The sequence below is a fragment of the Marmota marmota genome, unplaced genomic scaffold (genome assembly GCF_001458135.2).
Source record: "Marmota marmota marmota unplaced genomic scaffold, marMar, whole genome shotgun sequence".
In the NCBI taxonomy this organism is placed as follows: Eukaryota; Metazoa; Chordata; class Mammalia; order Rodentia; family Sciuridae; genus Marmota; species Marmota marmota.
The window spans coordinates 8572466-8599491 of record NW_026000102.1 but is presented as its reverse complement, the minus strand read 5'-3'; the positions used below and the strand labels follow the sequence as shown (position 1 = coordinate 8599491).

Sequence of the window (27026 nt, the reverse complement as noted above, 5' to 3'; positions counted from 1 at the left end):
CTGCTGGACAACGGTGAGCCGTGCATCGAGGTGGAGTGCGGCGCCAACCGTGCTCTGCTCTACGTACGGAAACTCTGCCAGGGCAGCAAAGGCCCGTCCATCCGCCACCGCGGCGAGTGGCTCACGCCCAACGAGTTCCAGTTCGTCAGCGGCCGCGAGACGGCCAAGGACTGGAGCGCAGCATCCGCCACAAAGGTGCGGCCGCCGTGGGGGCGCAAGCCGTCGTCCCTCTCCTTCGGTACTCGCGACCCGCGGGTCCGAGCCCTTCGCTCTGCCACTGGGGAGACTTGGTTTTGGTCCAGAGAGGGCGCTGCAGCTCCAGAGCTGCTGCAGGGACCCACACACCCCGCCTGCCCCGCACGGTTGCTTCAGTGGACACCGCAGAGCGCCCTCGGCCTCCACTGTCCTCCCAGTTCGGGCAACAGAGTGCTGGGGTCCCGAGCTACGCAGGAGCGGGCGCTCCCTCAGCTCGGCAGGTCTTTGTGAAGCCCCTGGGCCTCCAGGCCCAGAGGAAGTTTACAGGAAGTCGGGAGACGGGTTGGGAGGGACGCCTTCCCTCCCCAGGCTCGGAGCCACTGGTTCCCGCTCGAGTGGAGAGGTGCACGTGCGGCCGGGGTGCGAGTGCACACTGGTTGGGGCTGCGCGGGTAGGTGGGGCCGCGGGAGTAGGGCGGGGCGTGGGCGCGCGGAGCTGGAACAGTGTCAGCGAGACCTGGAGCAGCCTGTTTGGATGGTGACTCCAAAGGTGCGACAATACATTTTTTACACCTTTGGGGGCCAGATCGGGGGCACCTGATAAGCGCGGCGACCGTCTGGCGCGGTGAGGGTCTTGGGAAGTTTGGGACCCGGTAGCGTTTGGTTTAGGAGTTCAGGCTCCGCAGTGGATGCCCTTTCCTGCATTGGGGACTGACGCAGGCCTGGGACGAGACCGCGCCGCCGCTCACCAGTTTCCTAGCTCGACCTTCCACTGCCCTGCCACAGTTCGGGCGGGACCGGCTAAGAGAGGGTGGGGCAGGAGGAGGGGCGCCAGGGCTGAGAGGAAGCCGCCCTCCACCAGGGGAGGGCCTCGCCCAGGATTTGAGTTTCAGAGCCCAGCAGATCCCCTGCTCGTCTGCGAGGGTGGGGCGGGCAGCAGGCTCCGAAGTTGGACGACAGTGGGTTTGGAAGGTTGGTGTGCATTTCATACACCTTCCGGGAGTGGGGACTGGCTTTGCCGGTGACTGCGCCCCAGAGGCTCCATCTATGCCCTGACTGCCCCTCACCAGCTGTGCTCGGCTCTCCTCACAGGAAAAAGTCTGAAGACGCTTATGTCCAAGGGAATTCTGCAGGTGCATCCTCCAATCTGCGACTGCCCGGGCTGTCGAATATCCTCGCCTGTGGTGAGACCTGGGAATAAGCTGCCTTGGGATGTCTGGACTCCCCTGAGAGCCTGGTGATCTCTAAGACTGGGAGTCCTAACTTCAGCCCTCTGGGCATGCTGGAGGGAATCCTCCCAGGGCAGATGGGGTGGGTGGGGTTGCTTTGTGCTGTTCCAGACAGTTCCTGGGAATGGGTGGGAACCCTGGGTCACAGGATCCTCTCCTGTTTGGATGAAGGGTGGGTCCTGCCTGTTCTTGAGCAGCCTCCCTCATGGGTGTCTTGGAGCTACTCCTCAAGCCTTCCAGGTTCCAGGGTCTTCCCACTGTTATTGTCATTCATTGGGCCTGGGGACTTCCCTGTCCCAGGGCTGGAGATCACCAAGTCATCTGGCTCAGCAGAGAGAGGTGCTGGGTGCTGGGGCAGGACTCTTTTGAGGTGTAACAGTGTTAGCTGGACAGGTTGCACATCCGGGTTATCCCAAGGCTTGAGCCTGAGTGGTGTGTGTCTTGGTGCTCCTAATGTTGAAGTGCTGCCCTGCAAGGGTCTGGACCTCGGAGGGTCCACGACATGGAGCCTGGGTGGGGCAGGGTCTTTGCCTGTAGGTGTCCAGAGAGCAAGAACCCCACCCAGGGTAGACAACCTATGGCCTCCCCACTGGCCTGGGGAGCAGGTATGACACTCCAGGCAGTGAGGAGTAGAGGGTTGATCTGAAAAGGAAATTGCCTCTAGAGAGGAAGCTCCCCCTGTGGGACATGGGGGGTGGAGGCTGCTGTTCCTAGATCCACCCAGCAGTCCCCCTCTTATAGGAAGGAGCAGGAGGGGTGGAGGTACCAGTGGTCCTGAGAGGGCCCAGGCTGCCACCTTGGGTTTATTCCCTTTGGCCTGGTGGTGGGGTATCCTGGCTTCCTCGTGGGCTCTGCAGGGTGCACGCTGAGCCGGCTGGGAAATCTTGGACACATGGATGCTGGCTGGGGAAGGAGAGCCACAGGCCCAGCCCACACCTGGTCTGCCACAGTCACAGCCTCAAGCCGCCCGCCATACACACTTGAGTCTACAGGCGCACAGGGCACCTGTACAAGAGCTCCCCAAGCAGGTGTGCAGAAACACCTTTTGCTTGCTGTCACATACCTACTGGGCAAAAGATTGAAGTCCCTCTCCATCATTGCACCCCTTCAGGCAGCTGGAACTGGACGGGATCCTCTGGGTGCCCACCTCAGACTAGTCTGGGTTCTGTTTTCTGTTTGGATGGGAGTGCCCCACAGTTTCCAACCTGCCACCCCTGAGGCCTGCCACAAGAGAGGGGAAGAGGGTGGCCTGAGCTCAACATCAGCCATCACCTCAAGTGGCAATCTGAAGCGCAGAGAGGGATGGAGCTGCTGCCCTTCTGAAGCTCCCTGGTACCTGCCTGAATGAAGGGCGCTTCAGACCTGGGCCTGCCTGCCTCTCTGTGCCTGGTTGCTTCCTTGGAGGTATCTCCATGGATCCTCTTTCTAGCCCCAACCTGTTGGTGCCCAGAGGCTGTCTCCACCCACCCTTGTGGCCAGTTTCAGAGGTGTGTGCACTTCACAGTCACAGATACTCCAGGGGTACAATATGGTGTGCATGTGACTGTGCATGCTGGAACCCACTCTCACCATTTCAGAAGGGGTCAATTATTGGTTAGGAGCCAGGTTCTCAAACTTGTTGAGCAGTGGGGAGCTAAGTCTCCGATGTATGGGGGGGCATGTGTTCCCCATCCTTGGGCAGGGTTAGAGTGGCCCTCTGGGTTCTCAGCATGCTCCCCCCATAGAGTTTCCCCCAAGAGCCACCCCAGACCTATCCTTCCAGGGTGCTTTCAGGGCATCCCAGGGACTGGAAGTTCCTGTGCCCAGCTCTGTGCCTAGCTCTGTGCCTCATGGGGCTAAGACTGGCATATAGCCTGGGCTCCTTCCCAGCCAGTCCTGGCCCCTTTCCAAGTAGCAGTCTAAGACTCTGTGTCCCCTCTTCTCTTCCCACAGATGAGAGGCAGAGAGATGTTTACTCCTAGTCTGGGTTCTACTTTCTGTTTGGGTGGGAGTATTTCTGCCACAAAAGAGGGGAAGCAGGTGGCTTTGAGAAAATACTCCTTTTCTTTTCAAGAGAGTATTTCACCTAAGGCTGAAAGGTGACTGAGGAGAAGGGCAGAGCTCATCTCCAGATGCCTGGCACTGGGCTTTGGCAGGCTGGACAAGGCAGAGCCATGGGGCCAAGGGGTGTTGAAAATGATGCCAAACCTATGGATTGACAGAGGCCGAGGCATAGGTGGGCACTCACCACTGCCGTCTCCCTGGGCTCTGCTGTCACTGGACCCTGTCATCCTGTGGGCTGGCCCTGGCCCCATGCCACCATGCCCTTGTATTGCTAGTTCGCTCCTCACCATGTTACAGAGGGAAACAGAGGGTATCCTGGGCAGACCCCAGCAGATGTGTGAGGGCAGGTGTGGGGGATACTGTGGCTCCCAGAGCTGGGGGAGGGAGCGCTGAGCTGGGCAGAGCCAGGCACCGGAGATGATGTGGTGCTGAATCTGAAGAGAAGCGTCCTTGCAAGGACAGGACTCCATGCAGCAGCCCACCTCAGGATCCTGGATGACCTAGGGCAGGGACCCTCGTTGACCCCTTCCTCACTGAGCTCATGCGTGTGGTGAGGATCAACTCTTTCTGGCAATGGGAGGGCTGAACGGAGAGGAAAGTAGATACTCTGAAAGCCCATGCAGCCTCTGAGCCAGCAGCCTCTTAACCAAGTAAGAAAAAAACCTCTGTACACTGGAAAATAATCAACGGCTTTTTTTCTTTTCCCTGGGGCAGCAGGACCTGGAGCCAGGAAGTGTTGAGAAATGCCAGGACTGGGGCCACACACTCCTATCCACCGCTCTGTGCAGAAATGTGTGAGCCGGGTGCAGAGCTCCAAGCTTGAGCATACACAGCGCCACACACTTAACACATGGTGCAGGGGGGCGCTGAGGAGAGAAATGAGCCATCAGGGCTGGGGAACAAAGGGTCGGGGCTGTTAGTGCTCTCAGGCGGCCTGTGGCTCCCAGACCTGCATTTTGCAAGGCACCAGCGGTCTCAGACAGACTTCCCCTGAGCTGGGCTCTTCATGGTGCTAACAAAATAGCAAAGAGGGGCTGGGGCTGCCGCTCAGTGGCAGAGTGTTTTGTGAGGCCCTAGTTTCACCAGCACTGCAAAAGAAAAACAAAAGTGACTTTGCTTGTTGATATTGCTGTCAGTTTTCAGGACTGACAGGAGATGGGATGTCAGCCAGACACGTTTAGAGGGACCTGCTCCCTGACTGCATACCCACCAGGACCAGCCCCATGATCCCTGCCCCAGGCTGTATGCACAATCCCAGAAGACTCTGGGGACCCAGGGAAGGAGCTGAGGGTCATAGCTCAAGCGTCCGCAGGGCTCCCTGCCACCGTGTGGGCACCCACACTCAGGCTGGGCATGCAGAACAGCCCACACTCTCCTGTCCTCACAGGCTGTGCCTGCAGCAATGAGGCCCCTGGGCCTTGGCCCAGGCCCAGGAGGCTGATGTCTAGCCTAGCCTTAACGTTCTCCTCCTCCTGCCCAGAACCGGGGGCGGCTGGCAGACAAAAGGACAGTGGCCCTGCCCCCTGCACGCTCCCTGAAAAAGGAACGGAACGCCAGCTTTTCTGCCAGTGATGGTGACAGTGATGGAGGTGGCCCAGCCTGTGGACGGCAGCCAGGCTTGAAGCAGGAGGATGATCCGCATGTCCGGATCATGAAGAGAAGGTACTTATTCCAGAGCTGGGCCAGGAGGCTCAGGCTCCTGTGGAAGGGGGCACCAAGACCAGGGCTCTTCTGGAATGCTGCTGTGGGGCGGGGGTACAGGCAGAAGCTGTCCTCTCTCCTGAACTGGCGCCCTGGCACCTTGTTCTGCCTCAGCCATGCCATGGTCACTTCTGGGTAGAGGTTGGCAAGCAGAGAGACCCAAGGTCCGGTACCCACCTGGGCTGACACCCACAGCCTCCCAGAAGCTTGTTTCCTGATATGGTCCTCGTCCTGCCAGCACCTAGGGGTTGGGTGTCTGTGAGTAAGGATGGTGGGGGCTGTGGTGCCTGGTGTTGCCCGGGGCTGTTCAGCATGCTCTTCCTCCTCATCTCTGGGAGGCCAGAGCATCTCAAGCCCTTGGGTTTGTTCAGTGGAAGCTGCCACCAGGTTGAACTGGGCATGAGGTGCCACCCTCATTACTGCCCTGGCTTCTGGCTGGTGGGATGTTAAGAGTCAGGCCCACACCCCGCTGCTGTCTCTATGCCAGTAATGGAGCCACTAACCCTCTTTTCTCTCCCGGTAGAGTCCACACCCACTGGGATGTGAACATCTCCTTCCGAGAGACATCTTGCAGGTAGGAGCCTGGCTTGGGCAGGGGCAGCTGTTGCCATTTCTCCTTGGTCCTACCCACCCTGCCTCCCTCCTCTGCCCATGGTCTTTTATCTTGTCCTCTGTCCCAGTCAGTGTGAGCCAGTGTGGGCCATGCGGTTGCCAGGCTGGTTTTGATGTGTGTCCTTACCTGGCCTGGAAGGTAGGTGGCATGGTGCCCAACTGAGATCAGGAGGCCCATCTCAGCCAAGTGCAGACATGGGCAGGGTTCTAGGCAGCCCACCCGTGGAGACAAAGCATGCTATGACCCTCACCACTGGACTGTCCATTGGAGCCCAACAGCTCTAAGATGAGGCTGTAATTTTCACCTCTCACCCTCCCAGAGACCCACCAGGAGGTGAGAATGGTGATGTGTGAGCAGGTTCTTGAAGGATGCATAGGAGTTCACTGGGAAAAGGTGGTCTGCCAAGCTGTGGAGGGATGAAGGATGGGATGGAAGGAAGGAGAATGGGAACTTGGCAGGTCTGGCTCAATGGGATGCTAAAAGGTCTGCACCTTAGCCGCTGGACCAGTTGGGCTTTGTTCTCCAAGCTGAGCAAGCCACAGAAAGTTCCTGAGCAGGGAGTGACCAGGTATGTGTTTTGGAAAGATCCTTCTGGGGACCCTGGCAGGTTGTGGTTTCCTCACATGGATTTGGGTTATGGAAACAGGCTGGGGCCTGTGAATCCAAGACATAGAGGATAAAAAAGAAGCCCCCGAGGAGGAGGTCAGGTGTCAGGGACCCAGTTCCTGCTCCCAAGGGGCAGGGGCTGGTTTCTGGTTATGGGGGCCAAGTTTTTCCCCGGGGCTTCAAGGGGAGCACCACAGGAAGGGCCTGATGGGGAGCAGTGGGCACCAAGGGCAGGGAAAGCCTCTTGTGACTCAGGCTGTGGGTGCCTGGCCTCCCCAGCCCAGCTGCAGGAAGGCAGCTTGTCCTGCATCTCTGCCAGAGGTGTCATTATTTATGTCTTCAAGAACGTCTGGATCCTGGAGCCGAATTACAATAAAAACATCTTTAAACTTATTTCCACCTCATTTTGGAGTTGCCAGCTCAACTGATCATTTTTATGAACCGTCATGAACATTGATGACATTTTATGAGCCTTTTACTCTGGACGCTACAGGATAAATTTGCCAGCAAGGCCTGCAGGGAAACCCAATGGCTGTGCCTCCCCTCCGGACCTGCACCTCCTTGGGGTACACCTGGCCTTGGGGTGCGGGGAGGCCCAGGAGTCCCATGCTGAGCTCTCACCAGTACTGGCTGCTGCAGCCTGGGCTGTGCCCGGGAGGAAGCCAGGCCTGCGTTAGTGGAGACCCTGGTCCCACAGAGGATCCAGAGGGGCAAGGATGACTTTCTGGATTTCATTAAAGGGAAGGTTACAGTTCTGGAGAAGAGCACACCCCAGAGGACTAACAGCCCATCATTTCCCGTCTGCTAACAGCCCCCAGTGTCTGGACAAGGAGGGCTGTGGACCGCCAGCTGCCTCACACTGGGTCACCAACTGTCTTTGTCCCATCCCAACTGTCTGTCCATCCCCATTCGTCTGTCACTCTTCACTGGTCTGTCTGCCTCTTGCATCTGTCTGTCCTCTTCGTCCTTCTGACCAGTCCTGCTGGGGATGCCTGCTGCTGGCTGCAAGTAGAGGCCCAGGGCCCCTCTGCCCTGTGATGCCCCTGCAGCTTTGCTTGCAAGAAGGGCCTTCTAGGCCCCTGACTTTCTAGGGCCCCCAGCTGGCAAAGGCTACATGAGAGAGTTGGGGTGGGGAGGCCCTCAGTGGGGAGTCGGGTCTCACCCTTCTCCTGGCCTCCTCACAACCCTCCCTGCAGTCTTCCTGACCCTGCCCCAGTCTCTTCCCCACGTGCCACAGCAGCCTGCTGAGGCCTTGCCTGTGTGTAGTGGCCCCATACTGTGAAGACAGGTGCGGAGCTCTCAACTCTCCAGCCTGTGTGTGAGTCTCTTGGCATTTTTTTTTTTTTTTTTAATGAACCCAGCATAATTTGTTCAGTGAGTAACTGAGTGACCAGAACAGGTTTTCAGGACTGGCCCATCTTGGGACCTGAGGAACGAACCCCCAAGGCAGGGACTTGGGTGTGGAATGCAAGGGCAGGTCCTGTCTAGCCAAGGGTTGCCCCCATGGGCCTGCACCTCGAGAGCCCGGGTAACCCCCAAGTGAGACAGAGCCGATAGCTGTCATTGAGGCTGGTCCCAGATGCAGGTGCTGCTGGGGGTCCAGGCCAGGGCTCACAGGAAATTACTGTGCTCACCTCTCCAGTCCCTGGCAGCAGGAAGTGTCCGGTGCACTGTGGGGAGAAGCTCCATGGCAGCTGCAGCCCTGTACCCAGCCAGCCCAGGCCCTTTCCCCATGCTGAGGACAGCAGTTCTGTCCAACAGCCCACATCAGTGAGGATGATGGGGGATGAGCCTCGTGAGATTAATCCCATAAAGTACTTACTCCCCACCTGCCTCCTGCCTTCACGGGGGTGGGGGAGAACCTACATCTGGGTCTCTTAGGGGCTCTGGGGCCGCCCCAGGGTATCTGGTGCTGAAACTGATCTGCTTAGGGCCTGGCCCTGGATTAGCCTGGCTCCTGCCAGCCCAGGCTGGGGGCTGGGGGCTGGGGGCTATTTAATAAGGTTCAGGGTCGGTTCCTAGGTCACTGTGAGGAGGCTCTGCTAGTGTCAGTGCTGCTGAAGAGGCTGCTCCACCACAGGTGGGCCGGGAGGGCATTGCTGGGGCACTGGGCTTCCCTGCCCCTGCTCTATTTGGCCTTGACTTCCTGTCCCCTCCTTCTTTGTTGATGATGGGGTTGCTCACATAACCCCAGGGGTGCCCCACTTTCTCCTCCCTCTTCTCTCTGGGGCTGTGGGTGAGGGCTCAGCAGGAGGGAGAAGGGACAAAGAATCACATGCAGGGTTATTCCAAGGCCAGGCCTGGGTGCACCCTGGGGATCACAGGTGTCCTGAGCCGGCCAGTGCATCTCCTGGGGCCACAGGTACCATGCCAGGGCAGAGTCTTTTTACCTACGGGACTTTGGTCTGAACCTCAGTTTCCTTATTTGGAGAAATGAGGGTCCCAAGAGGGTGTTGCAAGTTTTAACCAAAGTGGCATGTGCCAGGTGCTTGCTTCAGAGCTGGCAGCACATGGGTGACAGTGTGCCCTCTATGTGCCTGTCCTGTGAGACAGCAGGGCCGTCCCGTCCTCCCTCTGAGGCAGGGAGCCGTCCTCCCTCTGAGGCAGGGAGCCGAGCACAGCGCTGCCTCTCTGGAGAGAGGAAGGTGGGAGGGGCTGCTCTGGCTCGGCACAGACCAGCTGGGTGCTGTAGTGGGGTCCAGGTGTCATGTCTCTGCTTTCTCTTGGCCTGCCTGGTGAGTGTGCAGAGGTGTGGCATCCCAAGCCCACAGAGGTATGCACACACATCACCAGGCTCAGTGCACGCTGTCCTCAGCCCCAAGCACCCTGTCCTCATGCTCATCAGGTTGCACTGCCAAGGCTTATGGCTCCATCCTCTGTCTTGCTCTGCTGCAGCCAGGACAGTGACCTTCCCACACTCATATCCAGTGTGCACCGAAGCCGCCACCTCGTTATGCCCGAGCACCAGAGCCGCTGTGAATTCCAGAGAGGCAGTGTGGAGGTTGGCTTGGGACCCACAGGTGAGGAGGCCCATGGGTCCTGAGGGCGATGATGGGGCTGCCAGGGCCACAGCAGCTCTGCCTAGGGACAGCCACCCTCCCTGTGTCTGTTCAGCAGCTCTGGAAGTCTTGGCGGGCAGCCAGGGAGGCCAGCAGAGGAGGCGGGAGGTGTGAGGCCGGCTGTCCCCTGGGGCTCCATGTGATGGTAATTGTGTTAATCCCAGCCAGTCAGGCAGACTGGCGGCAGAGGGCGGCTCCAGTGTGGCTGCTGCTGGGGTGGGCTTGGAGTTTCGAGGCCAGCCACCCCCTCCTCACAAGACAGGCACAGGCAAAGACCTTCCAGAGCTCAGAAACAATGCCCACCTCCCACCAAACCCACGGGGCATGTTGGCCTTGTCCTGCTTCTCAGGGGTCCTGGGAGGGAAAGGGCCCATCCCCTGCAGCCTGGACCTCTTCAGGTAGGCCAAGAGGGTGCTGGCCCAGGAGCTTCCAGGGCCACCAAGGAGATCTGGTTCCTGGAGGCAACAGGAACTCAGAGGGAGAGAGCAGCTTGGGGACCAAGGCAGTCTCCCAAGGAGCAGGTCATGAGGGGTTGCAAGATGCCACCGCTGAGAGTGGGCACAACTTGACCTCAGGGGCCTTGTCACATGGACCCTGGACAGGGTTGTTTCTGACAATGGCTACTGCTTTGGGAAAGCAGGGTGGGCATCACCCACCACCCTGGATACTCCCAACAGAGTCCCCATGAGCCCAGAAGGCCCTTGTGGATGGGGGTGGGGGTTGCTTCTGGAGCTGCTTTGGAGGTGGCTGAGCAAGAGGCTGATAAAATCTGGGGCTGGGGATGTGGCTCAAGCGGTAGCGCGCTCGCCTGGCATGCGTGCGACCCGGGTTCGATCCTCAGCACCACATACAAACAAAGATGTTGTGTCCGCCAATAACCGAAAAATAAATGTTAAAGTTCTCTCTCTCTCCCTAAAAAAAAAAAAAAACAATAATAATAAGAGGCTGATAAAATCTAATTGCGGAGGGAGCCCCTCAGTGATTGAGATGTTCTGAGGCAGCAGGCCCTCCCCTGCCTATGTACAACCTCCTCAGGTACACAGGCCTGCATGTGCCCTGTGTGTCTGCTGCAGGGCTTACTCACCCTGCCAGGTAGCCCTCCACACTCTACAGTGAGTGCAGGTCACATGCTGTGCACAGCTGCCAGGATGCTGTGTGTGTGTGTGTGTGTGCGCGCGCGCCTGCCAGGTCTGCAGCTCCCCATGGGCTTCCTCTGGGCCCTGCAGGGGTCTTTACCTGTCACCAAGTCTTCTTCCTTCCTGTGGCTCAAGGGGGTGTCCCTCGAGCCACAGCTTCCTGGGCCCTAGACAGGAAGGATCCCAGAGGACTGAGGAGCTCGGCGCAGGTCTTGTGACTTTGTGGTCCACCCCTGGTACGTGTGTCTGCCTCCTGTCACTGCCTACATCAGGTGTGACTCTGAGCTTATGCAGTCTCCTCAAGGCAGCTACAAGGCTGGGTCTCACTGTGGGGCACTCCAACCCCAGTATCACCTCCCCCAGGCTGTGACTCTCAAGCTCCCCAGGAGCAGAGAAGCCCAGCAAGGAGGCAGGCGGGAGTTGCCACTGTTGAAACAGGGAACAGACTGCAGAGGTTACCCCTGCTGACCCCTGAGCATGTACAGGGAGCAGGAGATGGGCAGCAGGTGTGGAGAGAGGCTGCAAGACCCACTCCCTGCCTGGTGCGCTCAGAGTGCCCTCCCGCTTGCTGGACTCTGACATGCAGCTCATGATGCCCATGTGCACCTGAGTGCCCTCCATCTGTCCTACAGGGTCTGTCTGACCTGACCCCTCATGCAGGCAGTGGGGACTGTCCCCTGTCTTTGGGGCAGGGCCTGGGGCCAGCCAGCTCGACCAGTGGCAGTGAGGTGGCTGAGATCAATAAGTTATTAGCACCATTCTGTCAGCTGTAATGTGGAGATTGATCGGTGCTCTTGCTGCCGCCGCACTTCCCTAGCCTGATAAAAATGACAGATTAAAGGAATAAGGAAAAGGAATTAGGCTCCTGAGCTGACAGCAGGGCTTCCTGGGGGCACAGGTTTGGGACCCCCCAAGTACCAAGGTGTCATGAAAGGCTTGAGTTACACAAGGAGCAGCCCCTCATCCCCGCCACCCTGGGTCTTGTGAGGAGGAAGAGATGCCAGAGGCAATAGGGTCTGACCTGGAGGCCAGGATGATGACATGCTATCAGCAGGGCCCCCTGATGTCAGGGTCCTCAGGAGGAAGCAGAGCTTGGGGGTGCAGGGACAAGTTTGGAGATGGACCTGTAGATGTGTGTGGCTTTTATTTTTATTCAATTTTTATGGTACTGGGGATTGAACCCAGGGCTTCTTACATGTGAGGCAAGCACTCTACCAACTGAGCTATATCCCCCAGCCCTGTGTGTAGCTTTTGATGTGGAGATGTGATCTCTAGAGGGGATAGTATAGGAATAGGCAGACCAGGAGCAAGGCACATAGGGTCTGTGTAGGGCAGGTGAGCTGTCCAGGGGTGACCTTTGGAGCACAGAGCCTGGCTGGGCAGGTATGTGCTTGCCAAGGCTAAGTGCAGCAAAGAGAAGGGTCTTGGCTTTGGGTGCAGAGAGGAGGGCCCCACTGAGCACACCCCTTGTGTGGGGAGTGACATGTGCCTTCCTGACTGACTCTCCTCCCCAGCACCTGCATAGCCCACCCCAGCCCAGCTCAGAAAGGGAAGGTAGTTCTGTTCTCCAGGAGAAGCTGAGGTGGGCTCATTAGCACACATGGGAATGGACTGGCTGGTCAGGGGCAGCAAGAGGCCCGTGGGGACACAGTCACAGTCACGTGTCACACCCATCACTTCTATTCAAATGCAGCCTGGGGCCCAGGGTCAGGGCTGCCCTCTTTCCTTGCCTTGCTCCATACCTGTCATGATGTCCTCCGGCCAGCTGGGCTCACCAGGTGGAAGCCTGGGACCCAGGGCTGGCAAGGCCTTGCCCCCCAGAACCAAGGATGCTCCTGAGTGGAGGGGACTGGGGCTCACTAGACTGAGCTGGGGCAGGGGTGGGTCTTCCCCACCTGGTCTTCCCTGCATCCTCCTCCAGTCCCTGAGACTGGGTGTGGCTCACTCCACCCTCTGCAGGTGGCTTGCTAGGCAAGAGACTGGGCTGCTCCCCGCACGTCACCAGTGACTGCTCTTCAGAGAAGAAGGCCCGAAGCGAGTCTGAGTCTGAGTACCCTCGAGGTGGGAGCCCAACCCAGGGAGGAGGGACAGGTCACTGGAGGAGGAAGCAGTAACTGAGTGCTTGGAAGTGTTGTTAGACCTTCCAAAAGGGGCAGGTGTGCACAGAGGAGGGACTTGGGTTTCGCAGCAGGGGTGGAAGGTCTTAGGCTTAGGGTGAGGTGTGCCTTCCCGACTTGCCTCTCCGCCTTGGTAGTATTTCAAGGAAAATCCCCTCCCTATGTGCTACCCCAACGCAGAGACTCTGCTGCTGCCAGAGCTGCGACCCAGCATGGCGCCTGAGGACCACTACCGCCGGCTGGTTTCTGCTCTCAGTGAGGCTGGCAGCTTCGAGGAACCACAGCGTCTCTACCACCTGGGCCTCCCCAGCCATGGTATGTGCCCTCCCCACCTGCCCCCCCCCACACACACACCTGTGTACACTCTCAGTTGCCTCTCCACCCCAGAAGAGGGTGTTGGCTGCTGACATCAAGACCAGGATTGGATCTGACAGTGACCCCCAGCCCTTTGTGGGTAGGCGATGAGGCCTGGCTGCCCCAGGTCTTGTTCCAAGTCCCCACTTTTCATCACATTCTCAGGATCCCCTCCAGGCATGCACACAGCTTACTCAGGGGTGAGCCCAGGTGAGAGGAAGGGGTAGGGGCTTGAGTAAGCCTACCTGCCCCCTATCCAGGAGACCCTGTGGTCTGTGCCCATTCTCCTGACTCCCACAGCAGTTGGTGCACAAATTTAAGTCAGTGGACGCTGACCTGTGGTCACACTGAAATAGTGCCAGATCCTTGTCCTGCATGGGGGGCAAGCATCCCAGAAAGACAGGACTAAGAGGCAGCTGTGTTTGGCCACCATGGCCTCCTGGATGCCAAGAGAGGCCCAGCTGGAGGCTGGGATGAGGCTCTTGCCCCTCTCCACTCACTGGGTCTGCTCTGTCCCTTGTGGTCATAGCCCAGGGAGCAGTCAGATACCTGTCCAGCTGCACTCTAGCCTCACAGGCTAGGCTCCTGCTAGGTAAACTTGGCTTTTATGGTAGGAGGTGGATGGGGTACGGTGAAGGGGCAGGATTTCCTCTCCTTGCACAAGGCACCGTCCCCCAGGGCGGCTTAGCCACCAAGAGTCTGAATAATTCACCAAATGTTAATAATTTAAAAATCTTCCCTTTTAATTGCTTTCCCTGCCCTGCCTGGGGCCGGCTCTGCTGGCCTATGTGGGGGAGGGAGCGTGGTCGCGGCCGCCAGGGAGCTGCTGTCAATCACTGTGCGCACCGCCCAGCCTAGGAGCCGGCTGCAGATAGCTGCGACCGCGGGCTGGAGGGCGGGGGTGCGGGCCCCGCTGGGATCGACGCGGGCGGCCGCGCCGGCTAGGCTCTGCGGGCTGGCACCCAGCCCAGGGCAGACCCACCTCCGCTTTTCGGGTAATTAATTTACAAACAGAGGCGGCGGCTCAGCGGCAAAGCTACGCAAAGGGGGGTGGCGGGGACTCGGAGGCCGGGCCCTGGGCAGGAGCACAGTGCATCAAACCACTGCACGTCCCGGCGTCCAGAGATTGTGGCCGGTGTGCCCGCAAGGACGCGTATGCATGGGCCTGGTGTGGTCTTGCTGGATGCTGACCGTATGCAACCACTGCTGGATGACCGATGTGGACGGATGTTGGCGTATGCTGGTGTGGCCACGTGTACAGGTTCAGTTTCCTGCCTCCCATCTAGGAGGCGGTCACCTGGTGGAGTCTGGAGACCCACTCCTAGACTTGTCACAGTGATCTCCAGGAACTGGTCTATGCTCTCATGGATCTGTGCACAGTCCCTCCCCTCCAGGCTCCAGCCTCAGGTTCCACAGCCTTGCATACCAGCCCTGGGCTTTCCTCCCACCTCACGTTCCTTCCAGGTCCTCCTGCAAACCTGTCTCCCCTGCCCTGGGGCTGCTCCTCCTGCCCCAGTGACTGACATCGGGGCTGACACACAGCAGGGATGGTGTGGAAGTGGGCCCCTGGTTCCCTTTCTCCTGGGCTCCCCTGGGCCAGTGTCCTGTGCTCACTAGGATGAGGGGAGAAGTCCAGGGAAAGCTGGGCCTCAGGGTCGCTGCTGTTGCCCATCCCCTACCCCCCCACACACACCCCCCAGATCTCCTGAGGGTCCGGCAGGAGGTAGCAGCTGCAGCATTGAGGAGTCCCAGTGGCCTGGAAGTTCACCTGCCCTCATCCACAGCAGGTCAGCGCCGGAAGCAGAGCCTGGCTCAGCACCGGGAGAACACGGCTCCAGCTGTTGCCCCGTCCTTCTCAGAGAGGTACTGGGGCTTGGTATCTGACTTCTGCAGGCCCCACAGCCTGAACCTTCCACCCACTTACTCCTCCCCGATTGCAGCTGCACAGTCATGTGGGTATTGCCTGTTTTGGGTTTAGGGTCTGTTGGGCAAAAAGTTCCTGAGGCCGCCTGAGCTGGGCAGAGGCCCAGGAAAACATTTCCGGGGCAGTATGTACCTGGGTGCCAACAACCCTGGGCAGGAATGTGAAGGGTCACTCTTGTTTCTTTGTTGAGCAACTGGGAACCAGCAAAATCCAGGTGCCCCTGGGACAGTGAGGGGGGTGAGGTTGGGGGAGCAGAAGGCAGAGCGGCTGGAAGTCTGGAAACCCAGCCCAAAGTAAGTCGGGAGGGGTCGGCCAGAGGACTAGAACTGGGGGAGGAGGGAAGCCCGCTTCGCCAGTTCAGACACACTAGCGGTCTGGGGAGACGGCCTCCCGGGCGGGCGGGGACAGGGGGCGACCTGTAGACAGCAGGGAAGCGCTCAGGGATGGGGCCCCCGCAGCGGGCGCACCGCCCCCGACCGCCGAGCGCGGCGTCTGCAGCTGCCGCCGCCTCCGGATTGCGGCTAATTACGCTTCGTGCCCCCGGCAGCGCGGGGCCGCTATGGGGAGGAGGTGGGGAGGATGGGCCCCGCGCGGTAATTACCGCTGCAGTCGCCACGGCCCGCCGGGTCAGCGCCTCCTCCGAGATTAATTGGCGCCGCCGGCGGGGGCGAGAGCGGGGGCAGCGCTCGACCCAGAGCCATAACGAGCGGCACATCGACCGCCCGCAGGGCCAGCAATTAGCGGCGACGGGGATGCGCTTGGAGGTGGTTACGGGAATCCGGGGCGCGGAGGGGGCCGGGCAAGCCACGCACGCCCCTCAGTCCTGCCTTTCGCAGGGAGCTGTCGCAGCCGCCCCCTTTGCTGTCGCCCCAGAATGCCCCCCACATCGCCCTGGGCTCCCATTTCAGGCCCCCTTTCTTGGGGGTGCCATCGGCTCTGTGCCAGACTCCAGGTAAGGAATAGGCAGGTGTGCACGTCTTTTATGTCCTATGGGCACGCTCCTTGAAACTAGTCCTGTAAGGACGCCCATTAATGTCGAGGACCGACCAAGGTGGTGCAGAGGGCCAATTCATCAGGCCAGCACCATTTGACCACTTGGCCCTGGTCTGTCCCTTTTCCCCAGGGTACAGCTTCCTGCCCCCCGCCCAGGCGGAGATGCTCGCCCGGCAGCAGGAGCTCCTGCGTAAACAGAACTTGGCCCGGTAGGTGCGGCCAAAGCCGGGAGGGGAGGTGGGTGGCAGTAGCGCTCAAGCTGATCCTACTACTCCTGGCCTAGGCTAGAGATGTCCGCGGAGCTGCTTCGCCAGAAAGAGCTGGAGAACACACACCGGCCACAGCTGCTGGCGCCTGAAGCGGCCCTGCGGGCCCCAGACAGTACAGAGGAGCTACAGAGGCGCGGGGCCATGCTGGTGCTGAAACATAGCTCCGCGCCGCTTCTGGCCCTGCCTTCACAGAGTGTCTCTGGTCCGGAGCCTCCAACCTCGCCCCGGGAGCCTGCTGGCAGAGCACCGCGCAAGGGGGGCCCTAGTTCTGCCTCAGTTCGGCCCAGCGAATCCAAGGAGACAACAGCATCTGGGCTCTGGGCTCAAGATGTCTCAGAAGAGCCCCCCAAGGACTCAGATATCAGAGAGGACCTGGAGATAGCACCGACAGGGGGCCGGGGCTCCACCCCAGGTCAAGCCCTAGGAGGGACCAGCACTGAGGGAAAGGGGCTTCTTTCCGGGTCCACCCTGCCCCCTCCACTGTCCCTGGGCTTCCCCTACTCGGTCAGCCCATACTTCCACACAGGTGGGTGTGGAGACCCAGGCCAGCCACCCTTGGAGGTCTTGCACGGGGAGGGGGGTGCAGGGCCTCCACAGGCAGAAAAATCTTAAGTCATGGATTGCATGTCTCTAAGCAACTAAGGCAAGCAAAGGTCAGCAGACCGGTGGGGATATGGGATGGGAGGGACAAAGCCCTAGTGACACCCACTCACACCTAGGCACCGTGGGGGGACTCTTCACTGACGGGGAGGCGGCCACATCCCCTGAGGACGTCAGCAAGTGGACTGTGGATGATGTCTGCAGCTTCATTGGGGGCCTGTCTGGCTGTGGAGAGTATGCTCCGGTGAGGCAGAGCTGTCCTGGGCGCACAGCGGGCCCGTCACTTGCCCTCCTCTCCCTTCCCTACACCCCTCAGCCCCACCTGCTCCTGCCTCCTGCTGGCCCCTGCCCAAAGCAAAAGGGGCCTTCATTTGACCACTCCCTGAAAGCTACACAAGCTGCTTACTCTCCCTGGCTGCTCTCTGGGCCTTTGCTGGGCGGGACTGATAGGCCTGACCCTATCCCTGCTCTAGGTGTTCAGAGAACAAGGAATTGATGGGGAGACCTTGCCCCTGCTGACAGAGGAGCACCTGCTGACGACTATGGGGCTGAAGCTGGGGCCTGCCCTCAAGATCCGGGCTCAGGTAAGCATGGACAGTGGGCAGAGGGCATAAAGGCTCTTTGAAATCACCCAATGTCCTTGGCAGGCACCCATCCAGGCTTTTCTTTATAGGTGGCCAAGCGCCTGGGCCGAGTTTTCTACATGGCCAGCTTCCCTGTGGCTCTGCCGCTGCAGCCGCCAACCCTGCAGGCTCCTGAACAGGAGCTTACCTCCAGAGAGCAGCCCCTGTCCCCACCCACAGCCAACTCCCCCTATGGGGGGAGCCATCCACCCTCTAGCCGAGCCTCACCCAAGCCAGAGAATGGAACAGCAGCAGTACTCCCAGGGGCCCCAGATGCCACCCAGTCTCTGTGTTGAGCTGGCCAGCAGGCTGCCCACTGGCCCAGCACAGGATGCAGTGGTCCCTCCCCCACAGCTTTCTCCCTTTCAGTTTTGGATGCAAAAACACCAAGAATTTTTAAAAGGAAAAAAATGACTTAAAAGGACTGAATGAGTTTTCAAAGACTTTCTGGGAGTGAATGCAGAGGTCCACAGACAAACCCAAGACAAAGGAGTAGAGGAACCAGGGAGCCACCTCTCTGGAGCAGGCTGCTGTGACCTGGCAGCAGGACCAGCCTCCTGCATAGGGCTGGCTCTTGCTGCCCAGGTCAGCACAGCTCTTGGTTCATCTGGTCTGTCGTCCTGTGACAATAAAGCCCTGTCCACTGTCTACTGCCCTCCTGCTGCACAGACACTGGCCTCAGGGCCTTTGGGGCACTGCAGGAGACCCTCAGTCCTCCTCCGAGAGCTGCAGATCCTCTAGCTCATCCTGGGGCCCCTGGGCCAGCTGCCACAGCTCACCAGGGTCCAGCCCCGCCTCTGCGTCTGGGCCTCCATCTGCAAGGAGAGAAAAGGCTACATAAATTCTGCTTATCAGGAGGAAGCCAGTCTTGGAGGTTAATCATCACTAATTAATCACAGCATTAATTAATTTATGGGTGCACTATAAGCTGGCTGCTAGAGCCCAGGAGAACAGAGCAGCTGGCTGGGCACCCCAGGGAGGAGTGGGCCGGGCTTGGCGCTGCCCTCCCATGGCTCTGTTGCCAGATGGGATTAAGGACCAGATCCCTTGCCCCAAGAACCACTCACCTTCTGAGTTGCTGCTATCCTCCTCATCCTGGTAGTCGTTGTCATCTTCTTCCGCTTTGAGCCCCTGCCGAGTTCTCAGGGACCCAGGTGTTTCTGTGAACCGAGAAGAGTCCATGATGAGCCCCCCACCCAGCGACCACCAGCAGAGGTCCACAGGAGGGTAAGCTGCAACCAAGAGGACCACCCTTCTCTCCACTTGGAGGTGGAAGATCAAACAGAATAGTTAGTAGTAGGGATGCTTAGCAATCAGCACAGAAAACACTGAGGTGGGGACCCCTCTGGCTGTGAGGTCCCATAGCCATCCACACCCTCTCCCCATCTCCAGGAGCACATGCTACAGCAGGGGCAGCCCCCACCTCTCTCCCAAAAGTCTGTGGTCTCCTCATCCTCAGTACTGTCCAGGTCAAAGAGGTCTTTAAATTCCTTCCTGTCCTCATCCTTCCTGTCCTCTATCTTCCGCCGTTTGATCTCTGGGAAGTTCAGATCTTCTAGCTGGAATAATCAGAACCAGAGGAGTAGGTAGGCATGGACAGGGGGTTCAGAGAGGCCAACACTATTTCCCTCGTAAAGGGAGCACCCTGCCTGGCCACTTGCTACTTGGCAACCTTTCTGCTCCCACATCCGTAGCATCCCTCCCAGGACAACCAGCACCTTGGTGGCATGCTACTCCAAGAAGCAGTCTCTCAAGTCACCCCAACTCATAGCCACAGCCATGCCCAGGGTCAAAAGCTAAAGCCCTTCTTGCCTCTTCTACCTGCCTTCCTGGGGTCCACAGGCTGGCTTGTGTGACAAGTATGTGTAGCCACTCCATTCCCCCCAAGGCCCCTACCCTTGGGAGATGCCTGGTTGTGACAACTCCTGACACCACCCCATAGGATCACCACCTCCTCAAACAGCCATAGTCCTCTCATGCCCCACCCACACCACCACCAAAGTCATCCCCATCAAATCTCTGCCTGGTCCTAAAAGTCATGCCAATGTGCAAGATCTGAATCTAGCTGACCCACCCACTCCCTTGGCACCCCAGATGTACCCGCTCTTTGCCACTGATCTCCAGCTGTATCTCGCGGTCCCTCAGCTTCCGCCAGTGGCTATAGTACCTGGTGAGTGGGGTCCCCTCTTCTCGGGCCTGCTTCTCCCAAGCATCCTAGGGGTGGGGCAGTTCAGAGTCATGTCCCACTATGGGCAAACCTCAAACCCAGCCATTCCCTGACGAGTGCCCTCAAGCAGCACCTCCCCCACTCCAGATACCAGTTCCCTACTGACCACTGCAAGCTGGTCAGAGACACCAAAAGAGACCCTCTGGCGGTGACTGCGGATGTGCTCTGCATTCTCCTGCACCTTTTCCAACAACTGGCGCATCTGCCGGCAGTAGTTGGCCACCTTGCACTCCCGGAGGAAGGACTTGAGCTGCAGAAGTGGGGGGGGTCAGTCAACCCAGCAGGCAGACAGGCTACCCTGCACCCCAAAGGAAGTCCAGGGCCCATCAAAACCTCATGGCGACTCCAGGGAGGTCCAGAGCCCAAGTGCACACAAGTGGACAGTGGGCCACAGATGAAATCAGGCTGCTCTCCAGCCTGCCCATCTCTGTAAATAAAGCTCTTCTGGCAACAGCTGCACTCATTCCCTCACATGCAATGGGCTTTCTGTGGCTGCTTTTGTACTGTGGCCAAAGGCCAGTAGCCAAACTGAGAAACCATGCAACCATAAATCCAAGAACACTTATTGAAAATATCTGTTTACCCCTACTCTAGTCCCCTATCCCTGAGACCTTTGAATCCAGCAGCAGAAGCTTCCTGACTGCCAGGCACTCCTATCTGGGACCCAGGCCACTGCCAAGTGCCAAACGACAGCAAGTGACTATGCATGTGCGCACAACTATATGACTGCAGCCTTGCGCGCGCGCGCGCGCGCACACACACACACACACACACACACACACACAACCTGTCTGGATGGGCCTCAGATGCAGCTGAGTTGTGAGCAGCAGCACTGACCCTCCCCCATGAGAGGTACAGGCCTGAGACAGGGAACAGCAGGCAGAGAGCCATACTCTCATGGGAGAAGCAGAGAGAAACCCCCACCCCAGCCCCAGGACCACACAGGAAATCAGCCAGGGACCAGCCCACCCCAGTGTAAAGACTTCTGCAGGCAGCTGGTCTGCTCCCTGGAAGGCTTAGACAGCCTTTCAATGGGCCAACATGTTGCTAGGACCCTTGGTGAGCCACCCAGACCTGTCCCAACCTCCTGAGTGACTGATAACCTCCTACACCCCCATGACCAGTACCACACATTGTGGTCCAAGGGGTCCAGCTGCAAGGCGGTGCCTGTGTGGAGACTATAAAGGATCAGGCTCTGCTACTGGCCCTGTGAAGCTGGGACAAAGACACCTCCTTTCAGTCCCTGTGTACAAAGGGCACTGTGTCCATTAAAAGATAATCGAAGTCCATCATAAAGCAGGCCCCCAGGGAATTTGGGGAGGGAGCCAACCATTGGGTACACACCTGTAAGACAGCAGGCAGTGCCAATTCAGGGAAGGCAATACTGTGGGCCTGGCCCTGCAGGTACTCCAGCATGAGGTCATACAGCTGCTCCACTAGGCCATCCTGAGGCAGCAAGGAAGGACCAAGCTCATCAGGGGGTGGGGCCCAGATGCTCAGAGTCCTCCAACTCAGGCTGATGAGTCTGCTCCAGTTCCAGGGTGGGGGCCACAAGGAAGTGTCCACAGCCTCCCAGCCACACTCAGGCTCATGGGGGCTGGAACTATGAATCCACTGGTCTCCAACCCACGGAACCAGGAAGGTCCACACCCAAACACCATAGGATGGCAGGACCCTCCCATCCACCTCAATGCCCTCTGAGGTCCTGCTGTGACCTCAATGCAGCACAGCCCTAGGCCCATCTACAGAGACTTAGAGGGCAACTCACCCGGTATGCTTTTTCCTGCAAGTTGACATTCGATAGTTTCAGGACTACAGAGAAGTTGATGGGCCTGGAGCTCATGCGGCCGGGTCGTTTGTTGAAGTCCACCTGCTGGAAAACCTACCCCAGCCCATCCCAGTGCTCAGACCTTAGCTCATAAGCCCCATCAAGGTAAGGGGTGAACAGCCAGAAAGCAGCACAGCCCAAAGCCTGCAGACCCCTCCAAACTCTGTTTGCTTTCCAGAGATCTAGCCCCCTTTGCCTCCTCAGTGGATAGGGCAGGACCAGGAGCACTGGCCCTCCCTCAAAGTCAGGGAGGCCATAAAGACCAGTTTCAGAAGGCCAAGAAGGTGCCCTCTGTAAAGAGCCCTGCCACTTAACCTACCCTTCCCAACATGCAGCACCGAGGCCTGGGCCTGGCACAGCTTCAACCAGTGTTACAAGGCCAAAGCAACAACAGAAGGACAGAGCACAAGAAGATGGGAGTCTTGGGAGGGTCTGGCAGCTTACCACACCCTCCATACACTACAGGCTGTGCACCCAATCCTTCCCCAAAAGGGGAGGGAGTGGGCACTGAGCCTGGCCTCTTGGCCTTGATATTCCTCCTCAATTCCTAAGAGACTCACACCCAAGGCAGGGGAGCCCAGGGTACATGCAGGAGCCTGGAGGGGGAAAGGGGCACAGAATGGAAGCCATGGAGAGAGACCTCATGCACTAGGTCAGGACGCTGTGCAGCTGAGCTGGGCTCCAGATAAAGATCGATCCCAGCAATAAACAATAAAGTAGTTCCTTCTGGGAGGAGGCCTGACTCCCAAACGGAACTGCTCTCAACATCCCTTCCTGCCCTCACATCAGGGGATAGTAGGCCCAGATGCCCTGCTCACTTCAGCCTCTGTGATCTGCCTTCTCAACCTACAACTGGGCATGGGAGGCCCCACAAGGTGCAGCTACAATAAACCAAGGCAGGGTCAGTGTTTGAGCACTGTCCAGGATGAAGGAGAAAAAGAAACCATGCCACAGCAGTGGAAGAGACTGGGGAGACACCTAGAGCCAGTTGGCAGGGTAGGAGGCCCTCAGTGGGGTGCCAAGGTAGAGAGGCCACAGCAGGGGCAGTTAGGAATCACACCTGGCTGTCACAGGGAAACAGATGTGGCTTCCACAAGAGCTTCACAAAGCACAAACAGCAACCTGCCTCAGTGGAAGGGAATGGGAATAGGCATGGGTTCCCTTTCCTTGTGACCTGGAGACAGCAAGTCTTTGAACATCCTGTGGGCTAAGGCCTAACCTGACACTAACCTGCCTCCCTCAGAGCAGCACTGGTGCTCAAGTGCACAGAGTGGTCTAGGTAGGGCCTTGGAAGCTCTGAAACCACAAACCTGGGTTTGAAGCCCAGCTCTCCTGCCCGCTGCAGCCCTGAGCAAATATCTCTGTGGCCAGAGTCTGTTCCCTGACTGCAAACCCAGTGTCCTCAGGCTCAACCCTCAGAGCCTAAGTGACTGACACTCACAACCAGCTTAGGAGGTAAAGTGCTGAGCAGAGTAATGTGCTCCTTGAACCCATGCAAAGCTCAGGGAAGTGGTGTGGACCTCACAGCAGACTCAGGGGCAGGCAGGAGAACTGAAGTACCCTGACCCAAGATTGCAGAACCCACTCACCTCAAGGATAAAAGGCAGCACTGGGATGAAGGTGCCGGTGCTCTCTGACAGCAGTGTTAAGGCACGCACACAGTGCATGCGCAGGGGGTAGAAGCGGGCAGTGGGGACCAGCCTGGGAGGGGCAAGGCAGGAAGGGGCAGAGGCTGGTTAAGTCATCACTCAACACCAGTTTTGGCTACCCACTGCCTCTGAACCCCCAGGAGGGCCTTCCTGTCACTCCAGCAGGTGAGGAGCCACAATGCCCACAGGAAGTAGCATCACATGCCCCCAAACAGAACAGGGTACCACAAAGCACTGTGAACTTGGTACTGGTCTAAGCATCTGCTTCCTTGCTCAGCGACGGGATCGGAGGAACCCCATGCCGCACTCATGTTCACTGCACTTTAGCACAGGGCTGTGCATTCCTGGCTCCCTTTCAGGGCGGCCTCCCTCCACCTTCCCTCCTAGTCTAATCGCCAAAGCTCACGAGGATGCTTTTCAGGACAAAGATGCCCCCTCCTGGTCAGACTGGCACAAAGCACCTCACAAGAAACCAAAAAGGCCTTCACACTGTTGCTGGGCCTATTCAGCCCTCAGAGCACAGAGCACTCTGCAGCGAACTTGACTGCAAGCAGCCCTGCCCAACAGGGATTGCCAAGACCCAAAGACCCTGGACACAAGATTACTGGCCAAAAACTTGCCCGATGAACTCACCTGATGCAGCCAATGACCACCTGCGAGAGGGGATAGAGCAGAGGCTGGAGGGCTTCGCTGGAGCCAAGGGTACTCAAGATGCGGCACCACAAGTAGAGGCAGTGGATATACTGCCAGTTGTACACTGACTGGTACGTGTCCTGGTCAGAGCAGAGTTTGCCTGAGTGTCAGCACCCAGGACAGTAGCCAAGTGTGCCCCCTCCCGTGTGCCCCCCCATCACATCCACCAAGGTGCTAGGCCTGGATTCAAGGAGGCCCCCAGGCCCTCTGCTGGTCAGGCTCCCAAGTCTGGAGGGATGGCTGTGTGCACCTTTTTGCCCATAGTCATGGCACTGCGCAGGTGGATGGCGAGCTGGCGGATATAGAGGAAGGCGTGTTGGTAGGAGATGCTGGGATCCAGGGCAAGCAGCTCAGTCAATGATCGCTGCATGAAGCTGATGAGGGGCAGAGTGCCTGGAGAGGTGAACTTGCAGTTCCTCACATATGTGATATACATTTGCTGCCAGAGAGACTCCAGTCAGAGGCACCCCAAAACCCACTACCTGGCTCCAAGCCATCTGCCAACACCTAGACATTTCTCTTGGAGCTGCTGCCTCAAGCAGGAACTACAGCCAAACCAATGGCTGTAGACCCCCTTGCACAGACCCCCAACTCCTCAGGATTCTGATGCTGCTCAGCCCCATGCATATGCCCAAGCGTATGCTTGCCAGACTTACACAGTCTAAGGTATGCAGAGGGACCCTGCAGGGAAGGTGTGTGGTGAGGGGTGGGGAGTGAGTTAAGTCCTGCTGCACGCTGGGCCAGTTATGAGGGTTTCAGAGGGTCCCCGCACACAGATGGGCCCCCCCTAGGCCTGGAGTTGGACAGCAGGGTTTGGATGCTGGCTGTGACCTCAGACCTATTCTATTCTTTCTGTAGAAAGTTCTCATCCACTAACAAGATGTTCCCCCTTGGGGACGGTTATCTGAAGCAAAGTCGAGGTAGAGCCCAGAAGGCTGAGGGTTCCTGTGTCTGTCAGCACTCCTACATTCTTGGTGAGGAATGGGATCTAAGGACCTTAGTCTGCCCTGAGCCATGATGCCAGGGCCCAGCTAAGGGCACTGACCACAAGGGCAGCCTGTTAGACCCTCAGGCTGATTCCCAAGACAGAACCTAATGGACAGATTCAGGGCCCACACTACCTTCAGGACAGGGCTCAGGAAGATGTCCTTCTTATGCCGGCAGACTCTAATGAGGACCAGGAAAGCCAGCACCCGCAAAGACTCCTCACCCGTGCTCCATAGAACCACCATTCTCTGAAAAGGGAAGATGTCACTGTCTGCCCCAGGCTTCTTACCCAGGAACCCCTAGAGCCAGCACATGCCTCCCCTCCCTAAGCCAAGCCAGAGGCTCCTGTGTTACTGCTGGGAGACAGCCCTTCCCAAAACACATCAGGAGAAGCTGGTAGCAAAATAGTAAGAGGCACCAAAACACAGAACACAGTATGTCATGCCCTGTAGAGGCAAGACCGTGACAACTTGCCTTTACCATTACGTGTGCATGAGAATGTATAATGACTCCAGCTCTCAAAACCTGTTAGGACACAGATGCCTGAGTGCAACCTGTTCTCACATCACCGAGTTATGCTGGCCTGCCTGGGTCGGGGGATGCCCTAGATGAGGTACCCAGGTGGAGGAGGGCTGGAAAGGAGCTGGCCAGAAGCCAGTGTAGGTGCAGGTGACACTTCTGCCCTGAACAGGAATGGGATGTATTTGTGGGGTGGCTGTGTGCACCACCAGCCACACCAACAGAGCATGATGGGCCTGCTCACCTTGAGCAACATGCGACACTGCTTGGGGAAGGTTAGGTAGTAAGGCACAAGGCTGCTGATGTGCTGCAGGACAGCCGCTGACACGGTAGCTTCTGCCAGAGAGGTCACCAGCTAGGGAAGCAGAAGGGGGCTGTGAGGCACTATCTTACTGAGTCTGAGGCACAAAAAACACTGGACCACCCAATATGGCAAGGGCCCTGACTGTGATCTGGGCTTCCATGCTCCTTCCCCACAGGAACAGCACCTGCATGACTGCACTTAGGTATGCCTTGATGTCCACGCGGAGTCTCCCCCAGAGCGCACTGCTGGACGGCTGCAGCATCCTGCAGAAACCAAACGCATCCCCATTCCTGCAGCTTAGACTCAAGGCTGCCTCAGTGAGTCTCAGACCATACCTTGCCCTGAGCAGACTTCCCACCTCTCTCCACAAAAGCTGAGGGGCTTTGTGCAGCTGACAGACACAGCTGCCCACCCCCCAGTAAAGCAGCACCAGCCCTTCCCACAGACCACCCACCCAGCCAAAGCAGAGCGACTGCCCTCTGAAATACTGAGTCCTGTTCTTCCCAGAAGGGCCCAGCCCCAGTTGCATTCCTCATACACCAGCCTCCTCTGGGTTCCCTTGGCCCTGTCACACCACAACCCCCAGCAGCACTCAGGACCTTTGGGCCTAACCAGGCACCACTCACTGGTGCAGACTGGTGGCTCTGGCCCCGACGCACTGGGAAGAAGACCCAACCATGCACATTCACAAACATTTTTCCTTAAAACTCTGGACCCTTAAATCTTCTGGACTGAACATCTGACAACAAAAGCCGGTTCCTGTAAGTTTCTCGATGTTCACAGAAATCGGCTAAACACACCAAGGACCAAGGGCAGGGCCCCGAGAGTTTTCCATTCAGCTCCCTTTTGGCATCTCAGTCAGCATCTATTGCTGCTCCCCAAGGTCCAGTTGCATGGACCACTTGTCTTGTTGCCTGCTCATCTCACTGCTTTGTCCTCCACCCTCCTCGCCTGACCCCTTCGGTCTGCACTGCCTACACACACATGAACACTCTCATGCACTAGTGAAGGTACTCCTACAACCCCTCATGATGCTGACAGCCCAGTGAAGCCTTTCTGCTTTCTTTCAAAGGTGTCCTGACAGAAGTTGGATTTCCAAGCCCTGGGAAAATCTAAGATTAAAACCAAGCACACGCTGGGCACAGTGGTGCACGCCTGTAATCCCAGCGTCTCAGTAGGTGAAGGCAGGAGGATCATAAGTTCAAAGCCAACCTGAGCAATAGTAGGGCGTTAGGCAACTCAGTGAGACCCTGTCTCTAAATAAAATATAAAAATAAGGCTGGGGATGTGGCTCAGTGGTTAAGCACCCGAGTTCAACACCGAATACCAAAAAAAAAAAAAAAAAAAAAAAAAAAAAA

The 27026-nt window shown here is 58.1% G+C and overlaps 2 protein-coding genes and 1 non-coding gene across 13 annotated transcripts in view; 1 reads left to right on the top strand and 2 right to left on the bottom strand.

Annotated features, from left to right (window-relative positions):
- The first annotated feature begins 32 nt into the window (after positions 1 to 32).
- On the top strand, positions 33 to 18109 carry Samd11 (sterile alpha motif domain containing 11). Of its 10 annotated transcripts, none has more exons than XM_048783878.1 (14): positions 33 to 195; positions 1287 to 1378; positions 4947 to 5128; positions 5691 to 5741; positions 9282 to 9406; positions 12541 to 12642; positions 12879 to 13013; positions 14753 to 14915; positions 15813 to 15928; positions 16100 to 16178; positions 16253 to 16764; positions 16958 to 17082; positions 17312 to 17422; positions 17512 to 18109. In XM_048783878.1, exons 2-14 carry the CDS (start codon positions 1307 to 1309, stop codon positions 17755 to 17757), a joined length of 2019 nt encoding a protein of 672 aa, XP_048639835.1. In that variant the 5' UTR covers positions 33 to 195; positions 1287 to 1306; the 3' UTR covers positions 17758 to 18109. The 10 variants fall into 10 exon arrangements, with proteins under 10 accessions (XP_048639835.1, XP_048639836.1, XP_048639837.1 ...); XM_048783879.1 differs by lacking the exon at positions 33 to 195 and adding an exon at positions 705 to 819; XM_048783880.1 differs by lacking the exon at positions 33 to 195 and adding an exon at positions 725 to 744.
- Positions 11742 to 11816, bottom strand: Trnav-cac. Its single transcript has one exon. It is a non-coding gene; the product is annotated as a tRNA-Val (tRNA).
- Noc2l (NOC2 like nucleolar associated transcriptional repressor) overlaps positions 17891 to 27026 on the bottom strand; it is a 13047-nt gene continuing 3911 nt past the window's right edge. Inside the window, exons 7-19 of one of the 2 annotated variants that reach the window (XM_015501566.2) lie at positions 25853 to 25931; positions 25609 to 25719; positions 24980 to 25093; positions 24109 to 24297; positions 23799 to 23938; positions 23106 to 23217; positions 21457 to 21570; positions 21033 to 21134; positions 19795 to 19938; positions 19562 to 19675; positions 18885 to 19020; positions 18529 to 18621; positions 17891 to 18276 (exon numbers count right to left, since the gene is read on the bottom strand). In XM_015501566.2, the coding sequence (XP_015357052.1) occupies positions 18170 to 18276; positions 18529 to 18621; positions 18885 to 19020; positions 19562 to 19675; positions 19795 to 19938; positions 21033 to 21134; positions 21457 to 21570; positions 23106 to 23217; positions 23799 to 23938; positions 24109 to 24297; positions 24980 to 25093; positions 25609 to 25719; positions 25853 to 25931 (1555 nt within the window). In that variant the 3' untranslated portion in view covers positions 17891 to 18169. The remainder of the gene's footprint in view (positions 18277 to 18528; positions 18622 to 18884; positions 19021 to 19561; positions 19676 to 19794; positions 19939 to 21032; positions 21135 to 21456; positions 21571 to 23105; positions 23218 to 23798; positions 23939 to 24108; positions 24298 to 24979; positions 25094 to 25608; positions 25720 to 25852; positions 25932 to 27026) is intronic. The other variant, XM_048783884.1, reaches the window with a different exon arrangement.